We start from the raw sequence: 19,891 nt of genomic DNA on the forward strand, positions 1-19,891 counted from the left end.
TGATTGGCCCATTTATTCAGCATTCTCCTCTCCCAAACTCTCAGAGAGTGAAGTAATTGCCTGGTTTCCCTTGAAATGGACTGGTCTTTAACTTTTGCCCTTCAAATGGGCTGGTCTTTAATTTTTGGAATTTTTAACTCATGTAGCTTCTTTTAAGACCTAATTATTAATATTAACTATCCTTTTATTTAATTATATTTAGTAGCTAATTAATTTTTCTAAATTACAAATGGTAGCTATATCAAAAAATACATACCCAAACACATATATCTTTCTTTTTCTCAATCACTACTCATTTCATATTTTTCATTTCTAAAAAATCTTTTCCCTTCTCTCAACCACCACCACGAAGGGCCGCACCACCACCATGGCCGCAAGGCCCTCTCTCTCTCTCTCTCCCTGGGCCTCGCGTCCTCACCTCTCTCTCTCTCTCTCCGCCCATCTCGCCCATCTCTCTCTCTCCGTCTCGGTATTCGTGCTATACCCCTCTCTCTCTCTCTCTTTCGGTTCGCGTAATCCGGAATCGGTAAATCAATTTCGGTTCGGTACGGTGATGGATTGATTTTTTGAGACGGTGCAACCAAATAAGATCCGCTTAAATAAGAGGCTAAGGAGAGATTGGGGTTTATGTTGCGATGAGTAACTAGATTAGGTTTTTTTGAATGATGCATATCTATTTTTTAGTTCTCAAAGCTTTGATCTTTTTTAGGACCAAACTAACAAAGATGTTATGTGTTAGAGACATTGAAGGTTTTATAAGGACAAGGATGATTAGAACTTGATTGAAATCTATTTGTTAAAAGTTTGAAATACAAATACATTCAGCTTTTACATCTCACAAATACACTATTTTTGAATGTATGAGGTCTTTGATAAATTACTTTATTCATAGCCATGTGGATTAAACACATTTTGTTAATAGATTTGAAGAACACATTATGTGTTTATTTAAAAGATGTATTTGTCATGCTATTAAATGCAAATTGAATTTGGTATTGAGATACACAATGTATCATGCTCTGAAATCCATTCAAATACACGAAAATTTGAATATATTTGGAGAATCTGATGCCTTTTGCCTTCGTTTCTCTTTGTTAGCATTGGAACGTTTACCACCGAAATACATCAAAAAAAATAATGACTAAATACATAAAAAAAATGGGCCTTTAGCCGAAATACATAAAAAAAGTTGTAGAAATACATTATGGCAAAAAAAAAAAATTAAATACATCAAAAAAAAAATCATGAAATACATCAAAAATATATATTAATAGCTCCACCATTAAAGGCTAAAATCAAGGATCATGTTTTTTTTTTTTTTAATTCGGTTTTCGTATTATCTTGAAAATAAATACACGCGGCTAAAACATACACTATTTTGCCAAAAGGTCGTGGCCCATTTATTGTATGTTTTTTTTTGTGCGGATTGCTCTTCATTTGGGGTGGTATTTTAATTTTTACCTTAATTTTTTCCCTTAAAATTAAATTTATGGCCGGAGCCTAGATAAGTTGTGGGTTCAAAGGGAGATAAAAAAAAAATTCGTTAGGCATAAGTTACGAATATTTCCATGCGTAAATGCCACTCGAGCCATAAGTTGGATTGAACTTTTTCCTGGAGAGGCATAAGTTGTTTAAGGGAGCCAACAGTTACGAATATTTCTTTGCGTAACTTACGCCACTCGAGCAATAAGTTCCATTTTCAAGGATCGAAATTAGAGACAAGCCCATTTGAAGGTCAAAAATTAAAGACAGCACAAAATAGGGACAAAAGTGCAAACGACGAGATAATTACTGTGAAATGAAACTAATGGAAGCACAAAGGAATCAATATCGATTTGGATGATTATAACGATTTTCATGCTCTTTAACGGAATTGTTTAACGGAAAATTTTCAAGGTAATTTCTCCATTAATTGTGATTTTTTTTAACTCGCTGTGAAAAGTAAGGAATTGAATTTCATTTATAGGGATGATTAGTGTTTGGCTGTTTATGCCCTTTTTTTTTTTTTTTTTCCATATCAGTAAAACTCTTCAATGCATAGAGTTACGGCATTGAATTTTTCTTATTAATATGTACCAATTACGTTCTCAGTGTTCACATTAATCGCGTAGGTTAGTACAATCTGAATTTATTTTGAGCGCGAGAAATTATTGTCACAAACAGTTGTAATACTGATGTACAGTGTTTATATAATTTATCTTAGCTTTAATATCCGATATTTATCTCCCATTTTTTGTAGCTATGATTTACAGATCAAAAAACACTTTCTCTAGGAAAACAAGTTCCTCAAAAATTGAGGAAAATTAATTGTCTAGTGTTTTTCTATTTATGGTGTATTCATGAATTCCCCCAAGAGGCAGAGGATATAACTAGTATTCTAGATTGTTTATAGGGCTTTAGGTGGTAGGTTTTGCTTTCTCTAACTATTGTAATTACTACTGAAAGTACACTTTTGGTGTATTTTCTTTGTTGATAACAGATATGTTAACTGTTCAAAAAAAAAAAAAAAAATTGAGGAAAATGACTACCCCAATGGAAGTAGGAAAGCCCCATGATTGTGTCCTCCACCCTCCAACACACACATCCCACCCCCACCCCTACCCAGCGTGGATTTAGAGGGTGGGGAGGGTGTTCACCCTCGTCAAAAAATTATAATGTATATATAGGGTAGATTTTCTGTGTTTATGTACATAGATTAACTTTTGAATACCCCGAGCAAATGCAAAAGGTTGGCTCAAGCGGTCCAGGGTGTTCAAAATTATCTCTAGCATCCTAGGTTCGATTCCAGGGACAACATTATTTTTTATATTTAGCTTTTATTGTTTTTCCGAATCCCTTGAGTGAAAATCCTGGATCCGCCACTGTCCCTACCCCCACCCCTACCTCCCATAGTATTTGTCTAGATTATGTACAAATGCTTTTAGGATAAATATTTTATGCTCATGTACCGAACACAAAAAAATAAATAAGGAACCCCTTATTTTCATAGAAAACATTTTCCTCCTTCATACCAAACACATCCATAGTAACAGCTTGTGGTAGTTTTGGAAATTCTTGTGGTAGGGATTACCGCTGAAATATACTTCTCTGGATTTTGCGACTTGTGGGATTCTTCATTTCTCTTCTATCATCATTTATGTATATACATGAAACTGGTTATTTCCTCTTCTCTAAGTTGATGATTTCCATTATGCTAGAGCAAATATTACCTCCTGGGGAAAAAATTAGGCACCTTTGGGAGGCCAAGAATTCAATTTTTGCTGCTAAATAATTGTTAAGCAGGCATGTGCATGCTTCTCTCTCTCTCTCTCTTTTAAGTATTTTTTTTTTTTTTTTACATAGAGGATTAGTGAAGGGAGAAAGAGCAGGAGTATTGAACACATATTTATTGTATGGGAGACTCCACTGGTACCACTAGACTTCAAGTCTTGGTCACTTGCATGGTTAGATCATTGAATAAACAGTACGTCATTGATTTTAGTATCTGCGACATGCATGTCCAACACCAAACCTTCTCCTTTTATTGTGAGGGAGAGTAGTTGTATTGCAGACAGACATAAGGGAAAGGGCGTGTTGTATCAGAAATGAAACTATAGGCAGTTTTGGTGTATGTGTTATTCAGCTTGGAGATATCCTAGTATTGTATATGCAGCTTTGGATATGATTGATAAAAGATTCATGGGTTTTGTCAAATATTTGTTTGCAAAAATCTGATGATGCTTCCAGAAGGAAACCACATGTCCATTAGCATGATATGCTAAAGTAAAATCACGTAATAGTTTCACAGATATTAAGAGGCAGTGTCATGACAACGTGCTTTAGGCAAACCAATTCTTTAATTCTGTGTGTTCTAACTTATAAGTGACCAACATTCCAAAAAAAATTCTACTATAATTGTATATTTGAAAAAAACATTTAGACTCAGATCTGGAGATGTTGCTATCAGAATCTTATACTGCTGGAGGTTTCAAAAGACGTTCTGGTTGTAGAGCCTCAAGGTAGTGACCTGTCCTGTTGTTTATTGAAATCTTGTTGATATTGGATAGACTTCAGAAGCACTATAAAAACATAGCTGTGCACCGTGCACTCTGAGGAAACATAACTGGATCAAATATCTGCTGGTTTCTCCGTTCTGTCCTTTTATTTCCCTGGAGCTGATATGCAATACCAGATTTTTTTTTTTTTTTTTTGGTTGGGGGGGGGGGGGGGGGTTGGGGGAATGTGCTGTGTTATAAAAGTGTCATTCCTCTCGTCTTTGTTGTTAAAATCTTTGTGTGGTCTGGATAGAGGACTGCTACAAGATTGGTAGATGATTCTATTATCTATAGATGCCAAGGGTAATTCAGTCATATACTGTGCAATAAAACCAGATAAAAGTTGGGAGATATATAAATTGGATTAGTAGTGTCTTTTCGTTGCCAATCAATATATTCTTTGGTACTGTGACATTATTCTGTTTTGTCATCTTGATGTTTCATATGCATCAAGCGTATAACTGCTGTTCTTTTCAAATGACTAAATCAGAAGATATTGAATTATACAGTGATTGAGTTGATCTTAGAGTTCTGTTCTTGAGAAAGAATGGATGCCATTTGTCTTGCTTGCGTGATGCTTAACTTTTGATCATGTGTGTTACATTCTTTCACACTTGCCATGTGCATTGCCTCTCTCCTACTCTATATATGCTTTTCCTGCTTTCATTTCTTTGGTAATTCATTTACAAACTTCTGTCAGATGGGCCGTGATTTTTGTTTAGGCTTCCTTGTTTTGTTTGTAATTTAATATGGCATTCCTCATTTACAGTCTGCACAAGCAAAAGTCATTATGGAATTAGCAGATAGAACGATTGGGCTGCTTTTGACAGTGACTAGTTTGTCCATTTTCACATATTATACCTTTTGGGTCATCATTCTGGTCAGTTTTTCTCTCTTTACCTTACAAGGTGTAGTGACTTTCAGGACCTACATTATTACATTGGTTTGATATATCTTTTTGTCTTTCAGCCGTTGGTTGATACTGATCATTTTGTGCACAAATATTTTCTACCTCAAGAGTATGCAATTCTTATTCCCGTATTTGCTGGAATGGCACTCATTTGCCTGCTGAGCATGTTTATTGGATATGTGATGCTCAAGTCCAAAAAGAAGAAGGCATGACACAATCTTGCTAAGCCTGCTGGTAGCTGTTTGGATTATATGATAGTTCATACTTTTGCTCTTGAACAGCTCGTGTCACATAAAATTCTCTATTCATATGTTGACAGTGATCTGAAAATTCTAGTTATGCCTTCTAGTAGTCACTACATATAGACAACAAGCTCTATTTTGTGTTTGTAGCTTTTTAGGAATGTCTGTTACCTATAATAACTATTCAGTAGTCTAGTCGTTCATGGCTTTGAAGAACTAAGGAGGAGGGGTTTAGATTGAAAAGTAAGGAGACCCCTGCCATTACAAAAACTGACTATATTTTGATAAATATATGGAGGTCGATGTTTCCACTTTGGTTGGGGACTGGAGCATCTTTTCTTTGTTATTCATGATTCAGCAATCTCATCTTGTCTTCGTTTGGTTGGTGGAATAAAGGATTATAATCTATTTAGTACTTGACTTAGTTGTGCAAATATCTTTTACACCATCAATGCATACAATTTAAACTCATTTACTATTGAATGCAGACCAATACTTGTAACTCATTCTTTGTAATTGCAACTTTGTATCTTTCCAAGTCCAGAAGCATTTGATAGTTCTGATTTCTTTGAGAACAGATACTTTCATTCTCTCTGTTTATTTTATGTACAGTCCTAGATGAAACTACTTCTCATCTATTCCTAGATGACTACAAAGTTTCAGTTATTTTTCTCTACAAATTGTTAAACTGTTAAATGATTTTAAGGCATCACATTCCAAAAGGACTGCCCTGCTCTATCACACAAATGAGACGAAGTAATACCGTTCCCCATTGACTCCAATGCAGGCAACTTATCACTTGAATAAAACACAAACTCATCTTCTATGTTTAATTTTTCTTTGTTGTTCATGTTTGACTCGTCCTTTTCATCAGTACTAGTGGTGGAATTCTTCTCCACGAGCTTGCGATACATGGAGGATCGGAGCAGAAGGCTGAGAGCTGTAGGCGAAGACGACTTGTTGCATGGACTTAAGGGCATTTTTCTCTCAATAGGTTCTTGGCTTTGTGGAATAGGGGGCAGAGTTTCTCTAGTTGTGGTAAAATAATTGGAGCCAAAAGTGAATTGAGGATCATTTATCGGGTTAATCATGTCGTTACTCTTGGTTTGTATAGCCTGATTTTCTGATCTTAATTCTTGGAATGCCATCTGAGTATTGGCACCAGGTTTTAGCCATCTAATATAAGTGCTTAAGTCAAAGTTAGTCACCGCGTTAATCCCTCTGTATTCAATTGCAGCAATATCATAAGCTCGAGCTGCTTCCTCTTGAGTACCTATAAAAAAACACAGAGATTCGAGTTGGTACTTTATTTTAACAGTCTTGATTTGATCAGTGCTGAAAATAATAGGGGGAAAGTACTTACTGTAAGTACCTAAGTAGAGGTATTTGTTACCAAAAACTCGTCCTATTCTTGCTTCCCATCTGCCATTGTGATGATGCCTGAAGTTATATGATCAATTCAAAATCTTTTGTTACTACTAATTATGAACAACAGATGGTAAAAGTTCTAGAACAATTAGTGAAATAAATTTATTGACCTTGCCACTCCTCTGTATTTAGATACACCTCGGGCAAAACCACTGCTTCTCCTGCATTAGAAGGGCAAAAACTCTAGGTAAATTTTGATTTTAAAATGATTTGATCTTAATCTGATTAGAAATCAAGTTGAACAAATTCAATACCTTCTTAATGAGGCTAAGTACTCCTCCTTGGTCACAGTTTGCATTATTTCAATTTCTTTCTCATAATCAGATATCTGCCGGAAAGAGATTATGCGAGATATTTTAATCAAACAGAGAAAAAATTCCAAGCAAAAGGACTATGAAAATAGCAATTTCATACTGGAAAATTAGTGAAAGTTGATGTGCCCCAGTACTTAATTGCAGCCAAATCATAGGCTCTGGCTGCAGATTCTTCTTCATCATATGCTCCTGTTCAATTTAAACAACATACAAATATAATTTCTATTACTAAAAAATTCGATTCTTGAATAAAAAATTAGTCTATAGCACCAATTTTGCAGAACTCACCTAGATAGACTTGTTTTCCTTTCTTTTTCTGAGTTACATTCCAAGAAGCCTTGTCCCACAAATGAGCCTCATAACGCCCCGTCCATCGATGCCTAAAATCCAAGATAATTGTAACAAGAATTAGTTTCTTAAACCTATGTGTCCCAAAATGGCAAGAATGTGACTCATTTTCAATTAGTAGTACCTGCTAACTCCTCTGAATCTTGAACTTCTCTTCACAGTAGGTGTATGAGCAATATTTTGATCAACTTTAGATGAGTCTATTTTCTGCTTCTCACTTTGTTGGGCAGTGTTATCATTCAGTGCAACTGCAGGGTGTGACCTTCTTCGTCTTTTCACACGTTTCCTCGTCTCTGGAATATCATAATCCACCATGGACATGCTTCTTTTTATAGGGCTCACCATCTCAGATTTAACACTTGTGTTCAAATCCATTATTCTTTCAATCTTTTCTTGATGCCTTGCTACACAAATGGATGTTGCTGTATTCAGTATATATATTGTATTCAGTCTTTTGTCATTTTGCTTTGTTTAGTTTTATACTGTCAACAAGCTAATTTGACTTAAGACAAAAGAAACGATTATTTCATGTCAACTTGAGTGTCCATTAGCCAATTTAGTTCTATCCTGGATATTAGTATATTATTTACATGACTTAATTTTTGACTTCAAATGAATATAAAGGAAAAAACAAAAATATTGTTTGACACTTTCAAGGTTTATCTAAGAAATGACAGCCACTTATTTTCTTTTAACAATTGTTACCCTTTAATTATAATCTTAAATTGATAATATTGACATGACGTGTCAAGTTGATTTATTTAAATTCCAGATTTAGGGGTTACAATGAAATTCGGGATATATCTCATCCGTCTTTAGACCTTATGTAATATATTAATATTGCCCATATAAGTACTCTAACAGATCGTGACTTTTCCGATTGTGGCACCAACATGCCTCAAGACTAACATGTCTAAAGCATAATACCACAACTTAAAATTAATTGTAATTTAAATAAAATAATAACGACAATAATAAAACAACTACAATGACTGAGTGATTGGAGTCACCTACATCCCTGATCCAACACCAATCTAACTAATGTAAATGTATCAACAACGGCAAAACCTTAATACTCGTGCTAGCTAGTTGTTATGCCTAGACAAATTTGATTTGGGACTATAATTCAAAAGTTTTATGCTATTTGTTAAGTCTGCTTGAATTTCAAGAGATTTTAGTCATTTGAGTCAACTCCAACTCTTTTTCATGTGAGTTTAGGTATACATGCTTTTTACACATTCAATAGAAGTGTCAAAATTGGACACGAGCTGTCTCAGAATTTATTCCAAATACAATTTCAACAACTTTATGACGCAATTAAAACTATCACCCTCTCTCAACAAGAAAGAAAAGATAGATAATTTGCTGTCTAGATAGGGAGCAGACAAGTAAATACAAATGCAAAAGAAGTCAAAATAAAGCGTCTGGCCTTTGTCTTTGAGATATTGAAATCTTTTAAACGTATTCAAGCTGTTTTTTGGTTTTATTTGATAATCCAAGCTGATAATTTGTCTCCTTCCATTTAGACAAATGGTTAAGTTTGTTGTTTAGCCTTTGCAGTTTGGCTGTTTCCTAGGATTCTTCGTCATTACGAAGGCCACTTTTATGCTTTTCTTGTTTTATTTTGTCAGGTTTATGGCAGATTCTTTTGTCTTTCTGCTGTCTCTGTTTGTCTGGTGGATGTTGATAATCGTTACTAACTATGGAAGGGATCTCATAATATTCTCTCATTGTGATATGTTGTTTGGACAATTGGCCCTTTCCCATCATGTAGTTTTTGTTCAAAGGCGGTGAAGAAAAATGTAGGAGTTGGTCTTTAAGCACTGTATACAAGTATTCTACTAGTTATTAAGCCATAACATTTATATCCTTGTGTGAAGACATTGTATGAATTGTGTTTAACTTATACACATTAATGGTGTAAAGAAATTTTTACTACTAAACAGTGTAATATGATGTAGCATGTTGGAATTTTCCAGGTTGCTTGCTATTTTCACTTACAATACCTGTAATATATTTTAATAAGTGACCAAATGGTATACAGTTGCATTGCAAGGGGTTCGTGGAATGACAGAAACTAAATGTATTTTTGAACTTTGAAGTTCACGTCTTAGTTTATTAGTCCTAACTTTTTATGATGATATTGATAAGTATATATGGCAGAAGATGAGGAAGTTTGTTGTCTTCATCTATTTCGGGATCAAAACTGGTCAAAGTAAATCAATAGGGCACCAAACTCTGATATGTTGTCAAACAGTGAAGATAAGTAGATAACATATACAGTAAAATTGAACCAAAGTCTTTTACTCCAGTGACTTAAAAGTCTTGAAATCACGAACGCCCATTTACATTGCTCTAAAAATTAATCGACTTTCAAGAAAGAAAGGCTCATCCGTCATGAAGAACCTGAGGAGTTTTATCCTACCTGAGATGATGAGCCGATAAAACCTGGTTAAATGTTAATTGCCAAGTTTGAACCTGATAATCTGAAATGTTACAGACAAACTTCACATTGCTAGAGATGTTGATTAAAGATCACAACTTCCTGTTATAACTTAGACATCCTCTTTGACTTGCTCCACTTCTCGACTCACTAGATTGATATCAAAATGCCAGCCTCTGCAATATGTTTGAGGAATTTCCTGGGTTCATATTAGGTTAAAGATGGAAGTCCTTGATGGATGAAAATACGAACCATGGGTTTTGAGGCGCATATAATACATTGATTTTCAAGTCCTCGTCAAATTAACTCTCACTAATTAACTTATAGGGTATAAAACATGAAAACATGATCAATCAGCAAATGAATTATTATATCCCGGTGTAAATTTTTTGGAATTGTGACATTTACAAAATCAAATAAGAAAGAAGTTAATTAATGTTTACTGTTTCCATTCAAACTGAAAAACTATGATTGATTAGACCAACAATGAAGGCTCTCCAACACTATAAAACGAGGAAACAGTATCTCCAGGCATTTCAGGTCCAGAGGCTGTACAAAATCTAGAACTGAAAATCTGTCATAAACAGAATTCCTTTCATATATAGCTAATCATCTGGTGACATGTCACCTTTCAGTATGCGGCATGTTTTTCCAGTGTCTAAGTTTCTTCTCCAATTACAAGTTGTATCTTTCTTTTCCTCAACTTGATAAATCCTCGCCTTCTTAATTCTACTATCAGCAGAAGTCACTTCAAGAACAGGCAGAAGAAATAAATTTTTCCTTGACCAGATCATGGTCGAAACAAGAATCTGCTGCAGTTTAATAGTACTTCATGTTGTATTATTTCTTATGAAACTAGATCCTCTAGCTTTCCTCACATTTTGATGGAGCATTAATTGCCTCACCCTCTCGGCATCCGCCCATTTATCACCCAGAACATACAAGTCTGATATAAGGGTATAAACCCCTCCATCATTCTCTGGCCTCACCACATTCATGACCCTCTCAATCACTCTATCTGCCATCTCAAACTGTTTATGCAACTTGCAAGACGACAAAAAGGAACCCCAAATAACTATATTAGGCTCTCGTGACATACTATTGATCACATCATATGCTTCCCCTAACAATCCAGCCTTTCCAAATAAATCAACCATGCAGCCATAAGAACCTGAATTGTCGGTCTCAATCCACACTCTTTGATCATTTTAAAGTATCCTCGACCTTCATCGACTAGCCCTGCTTGTACACAAGCACTAAGTACACCAGTAAACGTAAACTCATTAGGCACCACACCCCCTTGTCTCATTTTCTTGAATATCTCCAACGCTTCGTTTCCAAAACCATGTTTTGCTGCTCCACAAATTAAAGCAGTCCAAGTCACCACATTTCTATCATTCATCATATCGAATACCAATGAAGCGAAATTCAAGAATCCACATTTAGCATACATGTCTACTAAACAAGTACCAAGCTCCACATTCAATTCCCAATTATTCTTAACCGCGAAACCATGCACTGATTTCCCAAGAAGCAACCCGATCGAACCACCCATTTCAGCACAGCCCGATAATATCGGGCCAACGGTAACTTGATCAGGTTTTACTTCTTCAACAATCACCATTTCTCGAAAAAGCGCCACGCCTTCCTCCCAATGCCCATTATTCATGTATCCAGCAATCATCGCAGACCACGAAGCTAAATCCCTCAAAGGCATTTCATCGAACACCTTCCTCGCATTTTTAACATCCCCGGATCGAGAAAAACAAGTAATCATCGCGTTCCACGTGACAATATTTCTCACAGGCATTTCATCGAACACCTTGCAAGCATACTCAAACGACGTCCCGGCATACGCATTCAACAGACACGTGGCAACATACACGTGGATATTAAACCCTAATTTGAGTATATGGGCATGGAGGTGACATATTAAGGGAAGGTTGTGTAAATGAGTACATGATTTAAGAGTGTAAAGAATGGCAAAACTGTCAAAGGGTATGGCTTGGCGTTGCATTTGGGTATAAAGTGTTAAGGCTTTTTGAGGTGATTTTGCATTTTTAATAGCAAAAGACCATGAACTAAAGGTTCTTAATAATAGATTTGTAAACATAGTTTTGTTTTTCCTTCCATCTAAGTCTTTGACGCCTCAATGGTAGCCAAGAACACTCATGACTAACATCAATCACTCTATCTGCCATCTCAAAAAAATGTTTAACCAAACTTACAAAAAAAAGAAAAACATAAGAACTTCACGCACTAATTTATTTCTCGTGAATAGCATATTGATCACATCATAGTGCAATACGATAAACAATCCATAGTTACTCTTTATCCAAAAAATCAACTAAGTTATGACCAAAAGTTTTTTACTATAATGCTAATTGTCGAGTCTCAATCCACATCTTTGATCAATATCGAAAATAATTTCCTCTAGCCTATTCGACAACCATTGCTTGTACGCGTCGTAACCTAATTATATTTAATTAATCTTAATATTAAATAGACTAATTTTACTCCCCTTGTCTCATTTTGGGTTGAAAATAATATTTCAAATGTTAAAAAGTAGTAACTTTTAATTATGAAGAACTATTATAGAGAAATGAATAAATCTCATTTTAAGCCCTAATATTATCAAATAAGAAGATAATAACTTATTTAATTTTGCATGAAATGAAAAAAAAAAAAAAAACTTTGAATTAACATTACCGTTTTCCAAATTCAAAATATCATATAACCTATAAACTATATATTATCAAGAAGTTGTTACTTTTAATTTTCAAACTAACTACCAAGCCTAAAAAATAGACGAGTTGAGATAAAGTTTCAGTACTAATAACTACACAAGTAACAAAATGATCACGACATATTTAAAGTATGAGGCGCTACACACACACCAAAAAAAAAAGTTAAAATTTAAAACTTAAAAGATTAGTCCCAAACATGTGAAAAATTTGGCATCGAACACCTTATCCTATTGTTTAATATTTCGAGAAAAACAATTCATCGAAATTTGGGTTTGGAAAATAATATTTTGGTTTAATTAGTTTCATCCAACACCTTGCAAGCATACTCAAACGACGTCTATTTAATATTAAGATTAATTAAATATAATTAGGTTATGACCTAATTTGAGTAATGGTTGACGAATAGGCGTAGGAAATTATTTTAAGTATCGCCAAATTGTAAATAGTACATGATTTAAGATGTAAATGTAATGGCAAAACTGTCTTTGGAAATGGCTTGGCGTTGCTTTTTGGATAAAGTGTTATGCTACTCTTTATTTTGAGGTGATTTTCGTTATGCTCATTCACGCAAAAGACCGCTAACTAAAGGTTCTTAACGCACTAAATTTGTAAACCTAGTTTTGTTTTTTTTTTTTTGTGTTAGTTTGGTTTAACTTTTTAACTTTTTTTTTTTTTTTTTTTGTCCTACAAAAGTCGCGGATTCAACATGGGAGGAGATTTAGAAACATTACTAACACTTTGTCTGGATGGCTGGTACGTATTATTTCATAATGTATCGCATTATATTATATGTATTGTATTGTATTGTATTGTTTTGAATATAATTAATATTCGTATTCGTGTAATATTAAAATATTATTTATAATTATTTTAAATTGCTACGTCATATCACAATTTGATATGTTTTTTGTTTGAGAATATTGGATCATATATGCCTTAAAAAAGTTCCACGATTATATTATTTCTCCATAAAATGTATGCCCCTACCCCCAACCCCAATGACCAAATCTATATGAAAACAAAGACAACGAATTATATAATTATCAGATAACTTTTATATTTCATATTTTTTTTTATTACATTTTTCATTATTTAAAATAATTAATATGAGTTTGTATTACCTTATCATTTGACTTAATTTAATTATAGAGATTTCTCTTTATTAATATAATTTTTCTTACTCGTGAATTTTAATTAATTTTGAATTTTATTCTATTGTTTACAACTATTCAATTTCTTAAGTTTATGAATAATATTTTGTGTATTGTTTAGTTATTCTATTATATTCCTAAATTAATTAAAAAGATAAATAGTCTCATTAAAGGGATAATTTAAAAGGAAGCTTTGACATCTAATTCTAATAGTAATTTTATTTCGCAAATATTATTGAATAATTTACTCGCTCCGCTTTTATATTACTCCCTCTGTTTCAAAATAAATATCACCTTAGCGAAAATCAAACTCTAAGAAATCAATAAATACCATGTGGAGCTTACTAAATTACCCCCCTTTTTTTTTTTAGATTTTTTTGATAATTGAGCAATATTAAAGAAGACTAATTATTTAATGCTACGGGCATAGCTGGAAACATCTGCCAATTTTTGTCTTGAATTCATAAGATGACACTTATTTTGAACAAATATTTTTGCTAATGTGACACTTATTTTGGGATGGAGGGAGTAATATAGAGCTAATATTCTGATCTTTCCAAATTATTAATCTTATCTTATTTCCTCTTTATACCAAAAATAAATTTTATTTTTCAATTAAATACAAAACTGACTAAACCCAATTGACTACAGTTCAAGTTAATAAATTGCTCATTGATATTTTCTAAAATATATACTGTGATTTTGCAATAATTCAAAATTACATTGAATGAGAAAAGAAATATTCTTAAGTAATTGACTAAAATTTGTAATTTGGGAACTAGAATTTATATTTTTGTCAAGATCTTAAATAAAAATTACTTAAATAAGTGTATTTGTACATGTAAGTCATGTCGAAGTCCTTTATCATATACATTAATTAAAAAACACATAACTTTTCATTATGACTCTATTTCTTTCTTTTCCTTTGAGAGTTCAAATAATGCTAATCCCTTCCCCAGAGAAAAATAATAGAAAGGTTAAAGATGGATCATCAATATAAATATTACATAAATGAACCCACAGTGTAAATGGATTTTATTATGAATTCATCATTAAATTATTGCAATTTCTAGTCCTAGTGTCGTAATTTCATTTCTTACAACTTATACCCGCAATTTTTTCTTGGACTCCTAATATTCACTATTCAACATTTGTTCTCTCACTTTTTATTTTCATATTTTGAGAGGACATACATTGCTGGTTTATAAGGCCTTGCATTTTTTGTCAAAAACACGAGCTTTACCTCTTTTCTTCAAGCTTTTTTTCATTAGTTTCTATTCCGTAAGCCGGTGATTATAGTATAAATTCACGAAGGGTATTGAAGATGATGAAAAGTCAATGCTCGAATCCCAAAGATCAACTCGGTGCTTAGAATGTCAAGAATATTCTGTGAATTCTATTTGTACAACAACTCTTGGAGATCTTTAAAAAAGTAAAATTTCAATGGGATTATATGCCGTGAATATAAGAGTACAAAGTAAACTTTAAAATATAGTATAATGAATAAAAATATAAATGTGATCAGAAAAGAGCATCGAATCTTTGTAGACTCCTTTGGTATTTATCAACTTATACTAGATGGCCTATGCCCGTGCTTAGCATGGGTATCTATATGTATGTAGTTGTGTTTGGATAATGATATATTATATCGCTAATAAACATACATAAGTTTCTTGCGTGTTTTATGGTATATATATATATATATATATATATATATATACCATGCTCAAAATACGATTAATATAACATTGTAATTTGTGCTTTCCGTATCTAAACTTTATTATATTTGTGTTTACTACGAATACAAAGTCGGCAAAAATTTATAATACTTTTTAAAAGAGAAGACTTGTTTAAAAGGAAATTGTTTTCCTTTTTTTGAGATAAAACAATAGCGATATTTAAGCGTGGGTTGATCTTTCAATTTTAATTCGATTAATTTAAAAGCGTGTAAAATACTTATTATTTTTTTATCAAATTTTTAATTTGGATAATTCTAATTCAAATTATTAAATTAATTTGCTAATGCTTAAAACGAAACAAAAGGAATCGATTTTCTATTTCGTAAATACTATTTTTTAATTTTTGGTAAATATCTCTTCGGTTTAGTTCATTTTACTTGTCATGTTGTCTTTTGTGCATGGGTTTTTAAAAACGTCAATTAGAATTAGAATTTGACTAATTTCATTCTATTCATTATTTGATCGCCATTTGATATTTTTTACGACATTAATCTCTTTCACATTTATGTAGCAGAGTAACAAAAAAATGAAAAGTAATTAAATCCTATCTTATTTTAAAATATAAATATTTTAAGTATATTTATTTTAGTAAATATAATGTGAACAAATGACAGCTACTTAATATCAAATATACTATGATTCGATATCTAGATTAGATCTCCTGTGCTAATATAAAAAAGAAAAAAATTGCACTATTTTGACTTAACCTTTTGAAGAAAAGCAATAATATTAATCCATATTTATTTATTAATATTCATTTACGGCCCTAATTAGGTTAATCATATGTGCAACGAATCCATCATTATTAGACTTAATGATACTTTGGAAATTACATGAATATTGTTTGATTTTTAATATAGAATTGCTCTTTTTTTGACATTATTAGTTTACCCGTTTTATGCATATATATACATATACATATACATATATATGCTCAAAACACGATTAATATAACATTATAGTTTTGTGTTCAAGTATCCAAAACTTTATTATACTAGTGTTTGCTACGAATACAAAGCTCGCAAAATTTATTAATACTTTTTAAAAGAGAAGACTTGTTTTAAAATGAACCTATTTTTCCTTTCGAGATAAAAAAACAATAGCAATTGCTTGTCTAAGAGTCGCCGATACTTTTAATTTTAATTCAATTAATTTAAAGGTGTAAAATACTTATTATTTTTTATCAAATTTTGATTTGGATAATTCTAATTCAAATTGTTAAATTAATTTTACATGTTTAAAACTAAACAAAGTAGAAATTTGATTTCTATTTAAACGTAAAACTACTTTTTTTTATTTTTAGTAAGTATTCTAGGCTTAAATTTCATTTTACTTAAGTGTTATCTTTTGCATGTTTTTTTAAAACGTCAATTAGAATTATAATTTGACTAATTTACCTTATTCATTATTTAATCTCCATTTGATATTATTTTTTCTTTTATACGACATTAATCTCTTTTCACATTTATTAGAGTAAAATAAAAATGAAAAGTAATTAAATTCTATCTTATTTAAAATATAAGTATTTTAAGTATATTTATTTTAGTAAACATAACAAATAAATAACATGGCGGAATAGCAAATACAACAGCTCAATATCTAGATTAGATCTCGCTAAATATAAAAAAAGAAAGAAAATTGTATGGTTTGAGCTAATACTTAACTTTTGAAGAAAAACAATAATATGAGATCCATGTTTTTTGTACAATCATTTGCTCTCACTAATGGGTTGATACATGTGAAGCAACGAATCCATCATTATTGACTTAATGGGATACTTTTGAAATTATGAATATTGTTTGATTTTTTTAATATGATACTTTTATTTTTTGACATTGTTTGTTTTTTTAATATAGGGTTCACATTTTTTTTTTATTTTGTTAATATGGGGCCCACTTTTTTTTTCCGTGAGTTTGGAGATGGTGGGTCCACTTTTTTTTTTTTTTTTTTTAAAAATATTGCTTGGTGTTTAGTATGCAGTCTCACCCTTTTTTTTTTTTTTTTTTTAATTCATATGATTTGACGGTACATTTGTGTCTAAACCCATGCTTCTGATGATAGCTATTGGGAGGAAGCAAGTAGCTGGCATGCCATGTGACGCCCAACACTTGGGACATAAAGGTATATACGTGTGGCCGTAGTTGTGTTTGAATAGTGATTATGGGGTGTATTTTTTGTTTTTTTGGGTTTCATCATTTTTATGCATATAATATATATACATATACTATGCTCAAAACACCTTTTTTAATATAACTTTTTAGTTTTTAGCTTAAAACTTTTTTATATTAAAAATTTAAAATACAAAAAGCACTTTTTTTTTTAAAATTATATTTTTTTTAAAATTGTTACTTTTTTTTTTTATATTCGTTTTGTTAAATGGGCCCATTTTTTTTCCCCCGAGTTTAAAGATGGGGAGTTTCACTTTTTTTTTTTTCTTTTTTTTTAAATTTTTTTTTATTGTTTTATTTAAATCTTTTTTTTTTTTAAAGGGGCAACTTAGCGTATTTTTTAACCTTTTATATAGTTTTTTTATTTTTTTTTTTTTTATTCTTTGGGTTGTTTAAAATGGGCCACCCCCTTGGGGGGGTTTTTAATTTTTCCCATTTTTATACATATATATATATATATATATATATATATATATATATATATATATATTATTCTTAAACAATTTAAAATAACTTGTAGTTTGTCTTTTTGTTCTAAAAATTTTTTTATATTAAAAAAATTTTTCACGAATAAAAATTTTTTGTTTTTTACTTTTTTTTTAATATTGGGGTTCCTTTTTTTTTTTTATTTTTTTTTAAATTTTAAAATTTTTTAATATTGGGTTATTTTTTTAAAAAAGGGAGATTTGGGTTTAATTTTTTTTGGCTCGTATTTTAAAAAAATTTATTAATTTGTTTTTTAAAACCCTCGCCTTTTTTTTTGAATTTTTTTTTTAAAATTTGGGTTTCCTTTTTTTTTTCCCCGCGGTTTTGGGGTAATTTTTTTATTTTTTTTTAAAAAAAATATTGGTTGGTGTTTTTTTATTTTTTTTTTTAATATTGGTTTTTTAATATAACCTTTTTTTTTTTTTTAACGACGACGAAATAATTAAACCCGTTTTTTAAATTCTTGTTTTTTATTAAATTTTTTTTTTTGTGAGTTTGGAGATGGTGGGTTCCACTTTATTTTAAAAAATTGTACAAAAAAATTTATTATTTTTATTTCTAGTCAAAAACTGTAAATTTGTTTTGACATTGTTTGTTTTTTTTAAAATTGGGGTTTTTTTTTTATATTTTGATTTTGTTTAAATAGGGGCCCTTTTTTTTTTCCGGGGTTTTGGGGAAAGGGGGTTTTTTTTTTTTTGTTTTTTTTTTAATATTTTTTTTTTAATAGGGGGCCATTTTTTTTTAATGCTTTTTAAAAGAGAGTTTGGAGATGGGGGGGTTCCCTTTTTTGGTTTTTGTTCTAAAAATTTTTTATATTGGTTTTTGGCCCAATCAAAAAAGTAAATTTTTTTTTACATTGTTTATTTTTTTAATAGGGATTCCTTTTTTTTTTATTCCCGGGGTTTTGTTAATTAAAAAAAACTTTTTTTTTGTGAGTTTGGAGATATGGGTTTTTTTTTTTACTTTTTTTTTTTAAAAATAGGTTTGGGTTTTTTTTTTTTTTTTTTAATATTGTTTGTTGTTTTAAAAGGGGCCCCAAATTTTTTTTTTTAACGCAAAGGGGACGGGCGACGATACCCCGTTTTTATAAGGTTAAAACTTTTTATATTATGTTTCAAATACAAATCTTGGGCTTTGTTTTTTAACTTGTTTTTTTTAATATTTATTTTTTTTTTTATATTCTTGATTTTTTTTAATATGGGTTAACTTTTTTTTCCCCCTTTTGAAATTTGGGGATGGGGGTTTACTTTTTTTTTTTTTTTTAAAAATTGGTTGGTGTTTTTTTTTTTTTTTTTAAAATTTTTGTTGTTTAATATTTGGGGGTTTTTTTTTTTTAAAATTTTTTTTGTTTTAAATGGGGCCTTTTCCTTTTTTTTTTTTTTTTTTTTTTTTTTTTTAAGGGTTTTAACGGGGGGGGAGGGCGACATCCCACCGTGTTTTTATATAGTTAAAATATAATTATAATATTGATACAAAAAAAAAATTTTGCAATTTTTCTGAAAGCATAAATAGCAAACGAAAGTTTAAGTTCTTCTCTTGAGATAAATCAACCGTCTTTTTCAATGTCATTTTTTTTTTTTTTATGCACATGGGCTTGAAAATCTTTTCATAATGAAAATAATGAAAGAAGAATTCTGCCTCTCCCCCCCCATTTTTTTCTCTCTTTTTTTTTTTTTTTCATACATTTTCCAATACCCAATTTTTTAATAATCACCCGATTGAACTCTGTGAACGTTGTCATTGTTATGTGACAATATGGGTTTGAAGCACTCCTTAAAGATTTAATTGACATTTTAAAAGTTTTCATCTTATAATTCAATTTCAAAAATTTAAATTATTTATCTCAAATCAACCAAAGAAATATTGTTCAATTAACCCCAC

At 31.1% G+C, this 19,891-nt stretch overlaps 2 protein-coding genes and 1 pseudogene across 3 annotated transcripts; 1 reads left to right on the forward strand and 2 right to left on the reverse strand.

Annotated features, from left to right (window-relative positions):
• Positions 1 to 1,783: 1,783 nt before the first annotated feature.
• LOC132051975 (dolichol-phosphate mannose synthase subunit 2) lies at positions 1,784 to 5,692 on the forward strand. Of its 2 annotated transcripts, none has more exons than XM_059443267.1 (3): positions 1,784 to 1,903; positions 4,802 to 4,914; positions 5,004 to 5,692. In XM_059443267.1, the coding sequence occupies exons 2-3, from the start codon at positions 4,825 to 4,827 to the stop codon at positions 5,154 to 5,156; spliced, it is 243 nt and encodes an 80-aa protein (XP_059299250.1). In that variant the 5' UTR covers positions 1,784 to 1,903; positions 4,802 to 4,824; the 3' UTR covers positions 5,157 to 5,692. The 2 variants fall into 2 exon arrangements, with proteins under 2 accessions (XP_059299250.1, XP_059299249.1); XM_059443266.1 differs by lacking the exon at positions 1,784 to 1,903 and adding an exon at positions 3,848 to 3,998 and having other exon boundaries at positions 4,804 to 4,914.
• A 195-nt stretch (positions 5,693 to 5,887) lies between these two features.
• LOC132053877 (AP2-like ethylene-responsive transcription factor At1g79700) lies at positions 5,888 to 7,651 on the reverse strand. Its single transcript, XM_059445971.1, has 7 exons — positions 7,401 to 7,651; positions 7,217 to 7,308; positions 7,029 to 7,117; positions 6,869 to 6,942; positions 6,725 to 6,775; positions 6,550 to 6,626; positions 5,888 to 6,459 (listed from the first exon to the last, which is right to left on the reverse strand). The coding sequence occupies exons 1-7, from the start codon at positions 7,649 to 7,651 to the stop codon at positions 5,888 to 5,890; spliced, it is 1,206 nt and encodes a 401-aa protein (XP_059301954.1).
• Positions 7,652 to 10,071: 2,420 nt separating this feature from the next.
• Positions 10,072 to 11,881, reverse strand: LOC132051977 (pentatricopeptide repeat-containing protein At1g33350-like; annotated as a pseudogene).
• Positions 11,882 to 19,891: the final 8,010 nt, after the last annotated feature.

The sequence above is a fragment of the Lycium ferocissimum genome, chromosome 4 (assembly GCF_029784015.1).
Source record: "Lycium ferocissimum isolate CSIRO_LF1 chromosome 4, AGI_CSIRO_Lferr_CH_V1, whole genome shotgun sequence".
NCBI lineage: Eukaryota > Viridiplantae > Streptophyta > Magnoliopsida > Solanales > Solanaceae > Lycium > Lycium ferocissimum.